The 13966-nt window shown below is 52.4% G+C and overlaps 3 protein-coding genes across 3 annotated transcripts; all 3 read right to left on the bottom strand.

The window, feature by feature from the left end:
- Positions 1-954: 954 nt before the first annotated feature.
- On the bottom strand, positions 955-4545 carry COL26b_002747 (uncharacterized protein; the record flags this gene model as incomplete). Its single annotated transcript, XM_053175656.1, has 10 exons — positions 955-1024; positions 1094-1175; positions 1228-1484; positions 1534-2033; positions 2077-2152; positions 2202-2895; positions 3177-3463; positions 3805-4065; positions 4134-4240; positions 4309-4545. 10 exons carry the CDS (start codon positions 4543-4545, stop codon positions 955-957), a joined length of 2571 nt encoding a protein of 856 aa, XP_053040365.1.
- A 3281-nt stretch (positions 4546-7826) lies between these two features.
- On the bottom strand, positions 7827-8609 carry COL26b_002748 (uncharacterized protein; the record flags this gene model as incomplete). The annotated part of the gene is made up of 2 exons (XM_053175657.1): positions 7827-8301; positions 8422-8609. 2 exons carry the CDS (start codon positions 8607-8609, stop codon positions 7827-7829), a joined length of 663 nt encoding a protein of 220 aa, XP_053040366.1.
- Positions 8610-11611: 3002 nt separating this feature from the next.
- COL26b_002749 (uncharacterized protein) lies at positions 11612-13120 on the bottom strand (the record flags this gene model as incomplete). The annotated part of the gene is made up of 1 exon (XM_053175658.1): positions 11612-13120. The coding sequence occupies one exon, from the start codon at positions 13118-13120 to the stop codon at positions 11612-11614; it is 1509 nt and encodes a 502-aa protein (XP_053040367.1).
- Between the last annotated feature and the right edge of the window lie 846 nt (positions 13121-13966).

Genomic DNA, 13966 nt, shown 5'->3' on the forward strand with positions numbered 1-13966 from the left:
TGACATACTCGATCCGATTACCAACGAGGCCAAAGCGTAGAGATATTCGCAATCACGACATATGCCACTTAATCACTGTCACAGACAGGCTTAATTGTTGCAATCAGGCCATGGGGGTCAGCTGGATATTTAATTTTAAAGAAGGCCCATTCTCTGCGATCAGAATCGCATAACACATTCCGGGCCACCATGAGATAAACTTGTTTAAGAAAACTATAAGAAAAACATCCACGACAGAAAGACTCTCCGACAAATTTTCGCGTAGTCTCGAATATGATGTTCCACCTCATTTGACCCCCTGAAAAGCAAGGCATAGCTATAGCTGATAAATCAGGACAAGAGCGCAGTTCCCGCTGGAATCTAGGCTGTAGAATCGAGAACATCCCTTATTCGTCACCCGCATTTGTCGCTTATTCATCCCGAATGATGTTTTGGCACTGTTTGGGGAAATTTTGCGATTAGCTGGTTGTCTGCAGTTTATTATGGCGCAACGTGACATGAAAAACTTGGACAAAATGGATTGCGGCGTAGGCCGAGACTCCTTCTAAGCGATGAAAAATACTTCAATTTACACGAATTTTTTATGGTTAATGTTAACGAATGTTGAATTGAGCTGCCCTTAGTGCAGCTGAGGCAATGATAGAAAGTATGTCTGACTTATGCTCCCCATTTTTACATACGCCCCTGGTTCCATGACATAAATGGTAGCGAAAGCCTTTTGGTAAAATACAGAGGTCGAAGGGATTCCAGACTGTGACCCCGCTAACGCCATGCTGTAGCGATCATAAGTGACATGAATTCCAGCTTTTTGCAGAGAGTGAAGGGAATGAGGGCGAAGTTGAGTCGGCCTCACTGTAGCCCCCTGTTGAATCGACTGGCTACACCACGCAAATGATTAAAGATTGTACTATTACAACATCCAAGTATGAATGAAAGACTGGGGGTTCCAGGCGGTTATTTAATGTCCCTCACAATACGGGCACCGGCCCAGGCATAGGGGTAGTTGCGCTGATACCAGTTGACACTAGATGGTGTCAGTTGCCGCTCATCAAGCCGGGATATGACATCGATATTGGCGCGAAGGAAGACTTACAAGGATCGGCGTCCAGCGATGATCGGGTGAGTAGCCCAAGAGCCGCCGAGAACGATGTTGTGCTTGCCATCGAAAAAGTCGGCTGTGCGTCACTTTAGCATCAATACAGTAGTCTCTTAATGATTAAAACTTACCAGTGTACTGGGGATACAAAGGCATGGGCTCAAAGCCTTCATGCCGAGCAAGGGGCGTGCTGGTCCACTCCCAGACGCCACCGAGCTCGCCTTGTCCCGCGAGACGACCGCCATTGGCCGTCACGGGGACGGGATGCCAATGTTGGAAGCCAACATTGGCGCCGTCGAGGTCCATGAAGAGTTCAGAGCGAACCTTCTCGGCCTCGAGGGAGGCAAGCTTTGGGGGTGTCTCCTCAACACCGTCGTTGGAGAGATGTCTATCGCTTGTCAGCATCCCTATTTACTGAAGGAAGGTGCCAGGCTCACCCGTTAACTGCCGGAACCGTTCGTCCGAGGGTGCGCTCAGCTTCCATCTTCTTCAGGTTGTGGACGTATGTGTAAATGCTTCGGGCCTCCTCGAAGCTTGGCATACGACCGCCCATCCATGCGGCGCAACCGGACAGCTCATCGTAAGATGCGAAGATGGGCCAGTCCAGAGCATACTTGAGCGGCACAAGACCGTAGACTGTGCGAACAGCCATGCCCTCGAGGAACGAATCGGGTAGAGAAACGTTTCTGTGACCGTTGACGCCATTGACGCCATTCTTCGCACCGTTTGTGTTCCCATTGACGTGACCATTTGTGTGTCCGTTAGCATGTCCGTTGGCGTGTCCGTTGGTGTGACCGTTAGTGTGTCCATTGGAGTGGCCGTTGCCGAAGCCGTTCGTGTGACCGTTCGTCTTGGTGTCGGACTCCGAGGCATGAACATCAGCCCAAGAAGCGGGAACCTGCTCGATGTGGTTCTCGAACATGTATTGTGCGTACTTCTTGTGTCAGCGCAGACTTGCTTCATCAAATGGGAAAACTCACCTCCTCATTAGTGATCGGCCGACCCTTGGCCTGGAATGAGTGAACATCGACTCTTCTGGACGGTTTCTCATTGTCCCTAGTCTCTGTGAGCTATGCTTTCGAAGCCGCAGTTTCCATGTACTTACCACCCAAAGTAGCCGTTGATGCCGGCATCAAGTGCAGGCTCGTCCATGCCGACCTTGATGGACTGAGCGGGAATATCGTGCCATTCGTTAGCAACACGTGCCTGGTGAGCCTTCTGGGCTAGGCGCTTGAAGTCCGGCCGCTCGACATCAGGCGGCGGAAGAGTCTTGTCGCTTTGGATCATCATGTAGAGGAGAGTCTCCATGTGCATGATCTCGTGCTCAAAGCCGACCCAAATGCCTTGTGCAATTGGCCTGGGAATATTATCGGTACCGTCTTTGTAAAGACTTCGGAGTCTCGAGCGCACGCTCCGCTGGTACTCGATGATCTCTTCGACAGCAGGCCATTCGTCCGGAATCTCGGAGTGAGAGTGGCATTTCTCGGGGTTGTCGACATCGGGGTCAATGCCTCGCTCAAACATTGGCTGGAAATGCGCCGGCTCAGTGGCTGGTTTCTTGGTTGTCTTTGTCAATTGGATGTCCAAGAAGCCGGGGATATGACCGAGGTAGAAGATGCAGGCGTTCCGAAGCTTGATTGGCTTATCCAGCAACTCTTCTCTGGGAAGCATGCTCTGTGTAACGGCGTCCCAGGCCGTCCACAACGCCTCCCAGTCGCTCAACGAAGGACAGGGAGAAGATGCATAGAGATAGGGGAGCAGGCTGAAAGGCATCTTTCTCTTCGAGATCATGTGTAATCCTACTTGACTGTCAGCTCTCGAAACAATGTTCTGGATAGCACCGCATTCTTGTAAGTGTTGCGACTACAATAGTAGGATTCACGAGTTCGTCATATGACGATGTCGGAGCCAGTCGCGTCCGATATCTTACGATCCGGGGAATGCACATCCACCTTTTGGGCAATTGGCTCCACGTTGCCGGCAGACGTGGGGGAGGCTTATGGGGTGCATGATGCTGCGTAAGGGATGGCAACCAAAAATCCCGAGTTCCTGATGTTGTACACAGAAATGATCCACTCACCATGCTCATCGCCCTTGGTCCAACGGCCGGTCTCGATCAGACCTGCCATGCTCCAGAGGTTTTCGGCTCCACGTTGGGAGTACTTCAGGCTCTGCTCGACCTGGATTCGCTCATGCTGCCTGATTAGAGTACCCAAAACGTATGTGTCTCGGACTGGAGAGAAGAAAGCCTGATGGCGGCCACCCTCATCGTCGTAGACATACTCTCCAATGACCTCCCAATCTTTGAGCTTGAAAGCTTCTTGGCCGAGAATCTCGTTCGCATTGGTAAGTCCATTGAGGATGAACCTGAGATTTATTAGATAAAAGCATATAACTGGCTTTAGCTTGTAACCTACTCGTGAGTGATCCCATGTTTGTCTTTAGTTGCAAATGTCAGCAATATCCTACCACATGATCAGGAGCAAATACCATTGTAGGCGTGACTGTAAAACGTTAGCTTTTGGTACTGTGTTAGTGAAGGGACACTGAAAACATACTAGACCTTCGCTGGATCGCCGCATCCGTCCAAACCAATAAGCATCTTGTCTGACGGCGCGAGGACATCGCTGAAATGCTTCAGAAATCCAGCTGCGTCGTAGCGCTCAAAGTTGCCTGAAAGCCAACGTCAGTGTGAGTCGAAGCCTAACAGCTCCTTTGAGGAGTGCCCACCGATACTAGATCCAAGGCTCACAATGCACTTGGGGCGGGCCAAGTTGAAGGGCTTTTTCAACCACTCTCGACCATCATCGTAGGTACCCAGCAGTCCGTGGCATTGAACGTGTCGAAACTCAGGCAATTGCGCCAAGGTGCGCTCCAACTCTTCGCGTGAGAGGTCCAGGGCGTAATAGTCGATCTTCTTCCCGGCATCCTCGAAAGCCTGCAACAGAATCCCCATTTTGCGAAGATTGCTTGAATTTTGGTCAGAATCATCCCAGAGTCACCATTCAGCAAGGGAACCACAGACCCACTCCCCAACTCAATGACCATAGACTCCGGCGATATGTTCTGCGCAATCTCTCTCGAGGAACGGTTCAGAACTTCAATCTCATTGTTGGTGAGGTAATATTCTTCGAGATATGTGATCTGTATGAATTGTTAGTGCCGATCACGCAAGACGTGGCTGAGCCGATGAGTGGTCTAAAAGCACGTACATCCTCGAACAACTGCAGGCCCCGTTCGTTGTAGAGCAGCAAGGTTGGGAGCCTCCGGGGTCCGTTTGTGGGGTTCCACATGGAGAGGATGTCGTCTTTCAAGTTTGTTTCAACCGCAACTCGTCGAACATCAATGATGTCAACGCCATGCTTGCCGACTGACTTAACTGCCTTCTGCTTAGCCGCCTTGGGGCCAGCGTACGGGAGGCTGTCCTGAGAGACAGCGATTGAACCCATCGTGACAGGAATTCAGTGTGTGAAAAGCCAAGCGCTGAGAGTTTGAATCCAGACCAGGTACAACAGAGCGGAACAAAGGTAGATGTTATATGAAGGACGTTGAAGGTAGCATGTGCAAAGCAGTACGGGCTTGGGACGAGAAGAACGGACGGGTACCTAGAGCTTATAGCCTCCACGACAAAGGTACCTGGGTCTCCCAGGCCGGCGGAGGCGCCGGCAAGCGGACGGCGATACACGTTGGTGTTGCCATGCTAGCAATAGGGTAGGTCCGAGACGTGTACCAGGTGCTCTTTGTGGATGCGGACATGGAAGTGGTGACTCGGCGGGCCGTAGGCCTCTTGGGCCTGCCATTCTGGTCTACAGTGTAGCGAGTTGATGGAGCATAGATGCATTTCGGGGATATTGGCGACCAGATGGAGCAGGTGTACGACGAGGGTACGGGGCAGCTGAGATCGGATTGAGTGAAACAAACACCGGGCGAGAGCTGTGTTCGGAAGTACACTCGAGGTAACCCGGTTCCGTGTGCTTGTACCAAACGATACAATTCTCTTTTGTCATAACGTGCAGATAGAGAGAGGAGTGTGACAGCCTCATCCCGGACAGAGAGTGGGAGAAGTTCGCAGTCGAACAAATCAGCGGACGTCATCTGAGGCGTATCCCACGCCCCACCATGGGGCGGCCACACTAAGACTGCTGGAGCTCGACGCGGATCACCGGATTCGACATGGCTGTCATGTACCTGGAATGTTGGAAACGGCCGTCACCACGCCCTTTTGAGCGGGAAAATGGCATTTTCATTAAAGGTCTTTGAGCATCGTGTTGGTCCAAGGTTTAAGTGGCTAGAGGGAAGGGTGTGCATGATCCTTGCAAGGCTCGTAGTTGACTGGAGCCAGGTGTGTCAGGTTGCCAGGATAACTGAAATTGAATAAAACCAGAACCCGGACCAGCAAAACAATGGGATTCAACGAGAGTTTTCAGAGTTTTCCATCTCGAGAGGACATAGGGAGGTGTGGCGTTCAGACCGTCTCGATGCGCTAGGTTCCGTGTTTGGCGGGTTGAGGCTCGTCGAATCTTCTCCAAGGTCAGAGTTTTCGTTGTGTTCGGTCAACGCAGCTCACAGGGCGGGCGTTAGGAAAGCTGACTGCAGACTGTGCAGTGCAGAGTTAGGCTGGTTTCCCAGCTAAGATGCCGCGCCATCAGCTGCTCATAGCTCCCACGCAGCTCCTCTTGGAGAGCTCCATCAACCGGTCAGCTCGCCTATGATCGAGGGTGTGAATAGTGTCGCAGCAGTACTTTTGGCTGGTCTGGGCTTCCAGATCGGCCAACAGCGTGCAACCCCGGCCCAAATTAGCTGCATGTCTCCCTGAACCTTGCGGGGGTGAGGCCCAGCAATAAGGAGGGGCACCGAGAGGTTCCCGACATTTCAACGACGTGTCGTGGGAAACCTCAGCCCACCCAGATGACCAATCCTTCCGACATGACGGGTCCTTGTGCGTGTGGGTGAGAGGATATCGACGTCATGCTTCTCTGCCCCGGCATCAGAGCACACTGCTGGAGAAGAAGGAAAAAAAGGTGTCCAAGTTCCAGTACCCGTGGCACTTGTGGCACAGCCTCTGGGCAATGGACACAGATTCCAAAGCCGGGGCGGGGTAAATCCAGGCACCGTCCCAATTGAGTTACCACAGGTCGTGTCGATCGGTAAAAAGACCCGTTACACGGGATAGTCATGACGAGACTGTAGGGCGGCAGTCAGGGCGTCGAGCGGCGGCGGCAGCAGCAGCAGCAGGTCCAGCAAAGCGCGATTTATGCGTGACAATGTCGGGTGCGGGGAAGTTCTCGCACCAGGTGGTGGTTGTTGCCTTGCAGCTTCTTTTTTAGTCGTCTTGAACCCTGCCATACTTTTGCGGTCGAAACATGCCACGGAGGATTTTTTGCATTGCCGTATTTTCCGACGATTTGCTGGACTGGATGGACCTTTGCGGGTGCGCGTGGTCTGAGAAAGTTGGCTTTGCAACGATTGAGCATCTCCGAGCGGTCCTTTGTCAGCTTTCGGCAGGTGGTTTGGTGCTGTGCCGCTAGTGGCCGTATGATGAGAGGAAGGAAGAAGCAAGGTGGCCGCAACCTGGCTGAGACCGTGAAGCCGGACGGAAGACCCGGTTGGTGGCTGTCATTCTGACGGGAGAATGACTGCGTGGGGCCGGTGTTTTCGGTGAAGCTCGGTCAGGTCTTGAGGTGACGCGGTTGGCAGACACCGACGTTGATGCTCGCGTGACAGCCAAATTTCGGCGCAGGGCAATCTCCCATCTCCAGTTCGGGCGACCAGATCAATCACTTGTTCCTTGCATAAGGCCACAGACGGGATGGTTTCCGTCGCGTTGGGAGCGGCCATCCATCCCAAGCGTGGAGGCGAGCTCGATGTCCCCTCCCGCGCCTGATAAGCTTATCAGTTGTCTCTGGAGATCATCCGGCCGGTTGAAATGCTGCAGGGTCTCCGTAGCCTGTGGTCTGTGATCGGAGCCGGGCGGAGATAGATAAGACATCTCCTGCCATATCTGGGGCTTTTGAGGCTGGAAAATCATCCTTATGACATTTTCTTCTCTGTGTCTCGTTCTCGTTCTCGCGACCAGCCGAGATGACGAACTTTCGGTCGGCCCGTCCAGCTAGAACCAAGCTAGGATTGCGGGAGTGACTCGTCGACGTTTTGCAGCACATAAAGTTCCGATATTGTTGATAATCAACGGTGGAGATGGTGGAGGTCGACGTCGTCGATTTGCATCCGAGCCGGAGAAGGATTAGCATGGCAGTGATGAATTTGACAAACAACATTTGTCTGGCAAAAAGTGACAACAGGGTACAAGAACGGAAGGGAAGGACACATTGAGCGGGGTGCAATGGTCAGAAGGAAGGAAGGAAGGAAGGAAGGAGGGAAGGAGGGAAGGAAGAAGGGGCAACAACCGACGTTCGCACTTCCCTCAGGCTTCCGCTCTGCAGGATGAGACCCTGGCCCTACATCTTCCCCTCGGATTTACAATATTGGCGTAACATAAAACCGACCACATCAGCCTCCCAAGAGAAGAGGAAATCCATCTTTCAACGGCGAAAGCATGGCCCTTCACTACCATGAGAGCAGCGTAGGCTCGACGAATCCCAAATGTGCCGCAAGCCCTTCGGCAGAAATCAACAGCAGTTGTGTTGTGGGAACCTCTCGGAGGTTTGCCTGCGTCTATCTGTCTTACTTGTTGAACCATGTTCTAATGTGTGCAGACAAACCCAGCCCCGGTCTATAAATGCTCGGGCTTCCACTCACTGAGCCATTTCTCCATAATCTTCAACTGCTTCTTCGTTACAACCGCCAATGCCTCGACCACGTCCTCATTCATATGGAGAAGGTCTAGGTCCGGAATGCGGCCTCCGCGTGCAACCACCATTCGAGGCACCTCCTCCGTACCGTTCCAAGGGCTGCCGGGCCGGTAAACTGAGCTCATCGTGGCCGAGTTCCACATATCGAATTCGCCATCGACGAACATGACCTTCTCGAACGGCGCATCCCAACCTCCTTTTGTCCATTTGTTGAAATCGTCTGCAGTGGTGCCTCGGGACATGGCTGGTCTGAAGCCGTTGACCTCCAGGAAGCAGTCGTCGCAATGGCGCTTATAACGCTCCGACGTAAGATGCGAAGAGACGATGTTGTTGCCATCAGACTGAGGCGGGCCGATGTGCCACCAACCAAACTCGTTACATAGCTGCCATGCCCAACTACGAGAGGTCCCGAGATTTGTCGGGCTCGACGGAAATTCAATTTCCTTCTCGTGCTCCCAGTCGCATGGAGTATCGATGCAGAAGTCTTTCCAGTAGCGCTATATCAAATTCGCGAACATATTCCACGCAACATCTAGGACAACATCAGCCTCATTTAGACCCTTGTTGAGCGTCCCGTTATTGACGGTCTTCTCCATATGATTGCAGAATTCCGAGACGTAAGAGAAGCTGTCTGGCGGTATCTTTGTCAGCGTGCTTGCGAAATCGACATCATTGAGCAATGCCACGCCAAACTCCTTCTTCATCTCAGCGATCTCCTGCCTGTCACCCTTTGACAGAATGGAGTCAACTTTTTTGATGACTAGCTTCACACCCTCAGAGCAGTTCCGTGGCATGACCTGCTTGATGGGAGCCCAAAACTGCCAAAAATCTTCGATGACGTGGATGACGGCAAAGAAGCATGGTGGGCAGCAAGCACCCCTGGCGTGATCACAGATTGCCTTGCCGCGAGGGCGCCCGCGTAGCTCCCGCCGATCAACACACAAGGAGACTTGTCAACGTTGGCACCCCCGCAGTTGTCGAAACCGAACTTCGGCAAAGCGCTTGTTGTCTTGAAGCGATTGAGGAACGGCGTGGTACTGCAGGTCTCTGCAGTTATCGTCTTAAAGGGCTGGGACTTTCCATAATACCGATCTGCACGGCTGGTTATCAGGACAGACGCTTCACTAAGCATAAACCAGCACCTAGTGGAACACACCAACGTTCGAAAAGGACGACCGCCCCTTGAAACTTTTCAGCATACAAGTACGCGAGACTTTGCTTGGTCAAGTGCCATCCAGCATATTCCTCTGCATCTGCCTCACCGACGTTCACCATGAAGATGGTATACCCCGGGCCGCCCCAAAATTTTGCATTGTGCCAGTACCGCTGTTCAAAACAACCCTTCGTGGGGTCGGCATGGTCGATTAGCTGTGTTCACGTAGCGAGAGTGGCATCCTCCTGCGAACTGTTGGAGGCCCTGAGACTTTGATGGTTGTGCCTGAGATCAAGCTCTTGGAGCGAAAAAAGTGGCAGACGTAGCAGTGGCGAGAACTGCTGCGATGTTAGAGAGTGCCATCCTCATCGAAATAAGTTACTGAAGACACAATAACCGTCTTGAGGCCCAAACGAAAGACGAGGAGAACGGTCGTAACGAAGCGTAACCTGTGCCACAAGAATCTCGGTTAAAAGATAAGAGAAACAACACATCTATCAACACCCCAACGATCCGATGGCTTGCGTAAAAGCCCTAACTCAAGGTACGCCTCAATCCTACAGCTCAGCAGACAGAAAACCAATTGGCCCAGCAAGCCAAGTCACAACCAAAGGTTCAGGTAGACAAGGCGAACTGGACCGGTATGACATCCATAAAGCACTCTGTTCACCCCATCATACCTCTCGACTTCAGACGAAGGCTTCGCAGGCTCAAAAATAAGACAACTCAGAGTTCGAGAAACGGTGAAGAGTGTCAGTTGAACTCTACCGATGGTGAAAAATACACAAGGTGGGACTTTTGTCTAATCAGAAGTCAGTAAACCAATTCAACGCAGCAAGACAAGTCTAAGTCTTTACAACCAAGGTTCCTAGTGATCACAACCAACTGGAGGGGGAAGGACTTGGAAAGCTTACAAGCCACGCGCACCGTTGAACTGGCCCTGCCATGCCAACCTCAGTCTTTCTATGGTCTTAATATTACGGACTCGAACCGTAGGTTAAAGACTGACTTTAGAAGCTGGAAAGCGGTAAATTTTCGTCTTTGGGCAGCGGCAGCGACCGCACCACGAGGATCCAATCGGCTCAGACAGGATAGGATCCATGGATACTTTCAACTACTCAACATATACTCCCAGACCCAGTAGTAACCGCACTGCTCTGGACGACACCAAACCAAAACATGCACTCCGTGTATGAATTGAAACGTTCTCCCCAATCAAACTCTGAACAGCCCATCTTGAGCAAATGTCAGAGTGGCTCAACGACTGAGCTAACAAGCTCGCCCAAGTCAGCTCTGCCAGGGTGCCATCCATACTTTTTCTTTTCGAGCATCTAGATCGGGTAAACGCTCATACCACTCGCAGCCGTTCTCTCCTCTCAGCCCCAGGAATTCAGTTCTGACGCCCCAAGTTACGCAAGTTTGCCCGCTGCCCTTTTTCAAAACGCCACAAGGCGTTCTTGTCATTTCTCCTCGTTTCTTTTTACTAAACTCTATTTTTCGCATTGTTTTCTTTTCTCCCTCCAGCCGACATGGACTTTCCTCCCTTACTTCTGGGCATCCCACACGTCGTTGCCTTGATCCGACGTCCGGCCGAGGCACTCCCTCGAGTCCGATGTAAACTAGAATGCCAGAGAATCACGCAAAAGGCTTGATATACAGTTGATCGTTCAGTATTTGAAGAGTAATTGCCCTTTCTGAACAAATCGGGATATAAAAATCAGCATCGCAGACTTGGCCCAATGGAGAGCCGCCCCTAGTAAGGTCTCGGAAGTCTCCCCGAGACATTGACACACACGTACACACACTCACACACCCTACATTCCACATTGTCCGGGGTGGCTGAAGGCCGACGAGCGAGCGTGGACAAAATCTCTCCCGGTCTCCCCGAGAGACGGACGGATGCTCCCTTACCTCCCCATGATCCAGACGCGTACCAGGTAACTGGAAAACGCATTCCCACGGCCATTTTTTCGAATGAGACTCTGCATTCCATTACAGTTTTCGCCCGTGGCAGACTGAGGCAACACGCACTCGCGCGCACGCGGACCTCACGCGGGCCTTGCCGTTGCAGCACATGGGGACTGCGTGATGTCCAATTCCTCGTCTAGCCTTGTGTAACCAGCAACTGGCGAACCGCATGGGGCAATGACAGCATTGTGACTTCAAGTCATGGCGCACGGACAAAATGGATAGTATGTCTGGAGATTGTAAGATCAATTTTTTCCAAGACCTCAAAGGATGTGAGATTTCCGAGATCGGTCGTCAAACGGTCAATGGCCAAGAAACCTGGCTGGATCTCCCAGGAGGGGAAGAACCCCCCTTCTGCGGTCTCATACAGAATTAGACGCCAGGCCAATGGCTTCCCAGAGAAAGCCTTCCCGGGTGTAAATAACAAACAGGGAGTCGGTCGTAGCTTCGTACCCGATGAAGAAAAAAGGAAACAAAGAGCAATCATGGTAACATGAGTAACCGCCCAAACGTCACAGCTGATGATCCATTGCTGACTCCTTCCACCCCCTGAGAATGAACTGCTTCTTCAATCACCAAACGCCCTCAGGTATAGCTCTCACTGAACTGAGGCAGGGGATTGCCTCCAGCCACCTGTGAGAAAAACGCCGGCCCCCAATCCCCGATATTTTGGTCGGCAGCCATCTGCCCAGTAAACTCTTCAAGATCCTCGAGGGCGATTCCAAAACGCTGACCCTGGTGCTGGTTGACATATGACTCGATGTTGGCGACATCCGCGCCGCCGGCGCCTGCGTTCATGGCAGCCTCATTGCTCAGGGGCCCGGGTGCTGTTGCGAATGTCTGCGTCGGCGAATGCTGCGACATATTGCCACCTGGGTAGCCCTCCTGCCCGACGGGATATTGAGCACTGTTAATCGCCGTAAACGAGGAGGCTGCCTGTCGCGAGTCTCGCCTGCTTTCCAAGCCGCCGCTGGCACTCAGGTGGGAGTACTCGGGTCCCATTGAAGAGCTGCGTTCCAGAGTGCTTGCTCGGGAGCCATCCGAGGCGTCGTACCCGAGAGATCGATCTTCATCCATGATGATACCATTGCTTGTAATCCTATCGGCCTTGACCCTCCACTCCTCAAGCCCACCGCCTCCCGAGCCCAACCGAATGCTCAGTGTTCCATCGCCGCTCCTTCTACCGTTTCGCCGGGTATAATCCACAAAGACCTTCGTGAAGTATTGATCCATGTCCTTGAAGTACGTCACGTAATTTGAAGCCATGCTGAAATATGGAGCGACCCTCTGCAGTGCGGTGTAGGAGATCCCGGTGTTTCCTGTTTTCGTGAGGTCGGGTATCGCTCCTGAAGCTCGTTCCTGGATCTCTTCATCGCTGACCATGTGCTTTTCGGTGTCCAGCTGAGGATAGTGACGCGCGTAAATTCCCACAAACGCCGCCTGCCAAATGGCGAAAATGACAAGAGACGATTGAGGTAGCTTGTCGCGGCATGTCCTGATCAAGTCAATGATCTCCCGCGCAGCTTTGAAAACCTGCTCCGCACTTCGATACCAAAAGTCGTCCGGAACGATGGCGGGATCGAAGACTGGCTCGTCCAAAGGCCCGATTGGCTTCTCGCATTTGATAGCGATGAAGGGTATGTACTCTCGATGTAGCATGATCCGGCAGAGGGCTCCAAGCATGTGCAAGGACACATACATGCTGTTATCATGTTTCCAAAAATTTGAACTAGACCAGGTGAACTCTTCTGGCAGATGAGCATAAAAGGCCTCTACCTTGGTATTGAGCTGATAAAAAGTTGAGTCCTTATTCCAAGGGGGATACGCTTCCGTGTGGCGGCCACCAGCAAAGCTGTACTTGGTAATGTCTCCCCAAAAGTCGGCGAGTTGCACAAAGCGGCTGAGAACGCTGTCGTCGATAGGGCGCTCCATCTCTTGTCCCACCTGTCGGAGGAAGCCGGTGTAGACGGCCCGGCCCAGATCGAACGCGTGTTCGGTACACGGCAGTTGGATCTGCAAGTCGTCGGATCGAACCATGGAAACTCGCTCGCATCCACATGATAGTAACCGGTCGAGGATGAGACAACTGAACATGGTGCGTCGTCGTATCTCCTGGTCTTTCCACGACTCGGACGGCAACTGCGCCGACTTATGTGACCGGGACAAACCCAAAGCTCTCCTTCCACGAAGAGGCTTGTCACCAAATCCTAGCTTTAAGCCCTGAGCCATACGAATAGCCACGCCGACGTACATCCACGCGGCCAAGCCGCCACTGGGTTGGCTCCATTTGTATAAACCCAGCATCAAGAAGGCTTGAACCCGTACGACGGACGCCGACGTTAGGGCTGATTCAAGTGGTCCCAGAGCTGCCGTGAGAGCATTTGCGAAGTATTCCGACGCTGCTGAAGGATCTGCGCGAGGAAGAGCACCTCGAGATTTTGGGCCTGCAACTTTGTCGTATGTCTGGTGTGCGACGTACTTGACCAACTCGGGTTGGAATCTAGCTGTAAGGGCCAAGATACCTAGGAGCACCAAGTTGACATCCGCAGACGGTTTCTTAATCTCCTTGTCGTGTATGATGCTCTTCAACGTAGGAAGATGTAGAAATGGGAGCTCGGTTGCAAAGTGCAGCTTGTAGATGTCGAAAAGTTCGTGCCAAATCTTACCCGATAGATATGGCATCGATAACACTTCTTCTGCCTTTGCAGTTCCATCGAGCTGAAAGGTGTCATCCAGCTTCTTGACTCGCTTTCGATCAGGACCTGCCTCCCTCTCCTGCTTCGGTACAGTTGGCGGTTCTGCTCGCTTGGCTGGTAGGGGCGTAGGCTCCGGGAATTCACATTTGTGACCAGCCTTGATGCAAGTGTCGCAGGGGGCGCCGGAGTTGTCATTGTCGCATTTGATCTTCGACTTCCTACACCTCTGGCAAGCTATGCTAGA

This window comes from Colletotrichum chrysophilum, assembly GCF_026319265.1.
Source record: "Colletotrichum chrysophilum strain AFK26 chromosome Unknown scaffold_14, whole genome shotgun sequence".
Lineage (NCBI taxonomy): Eukaryota > Fungi > Ascomycota > Sordariomycetes > Glomerellales > Glomerellaceae > Colletotrichum > Colletotrichum chrysophilum.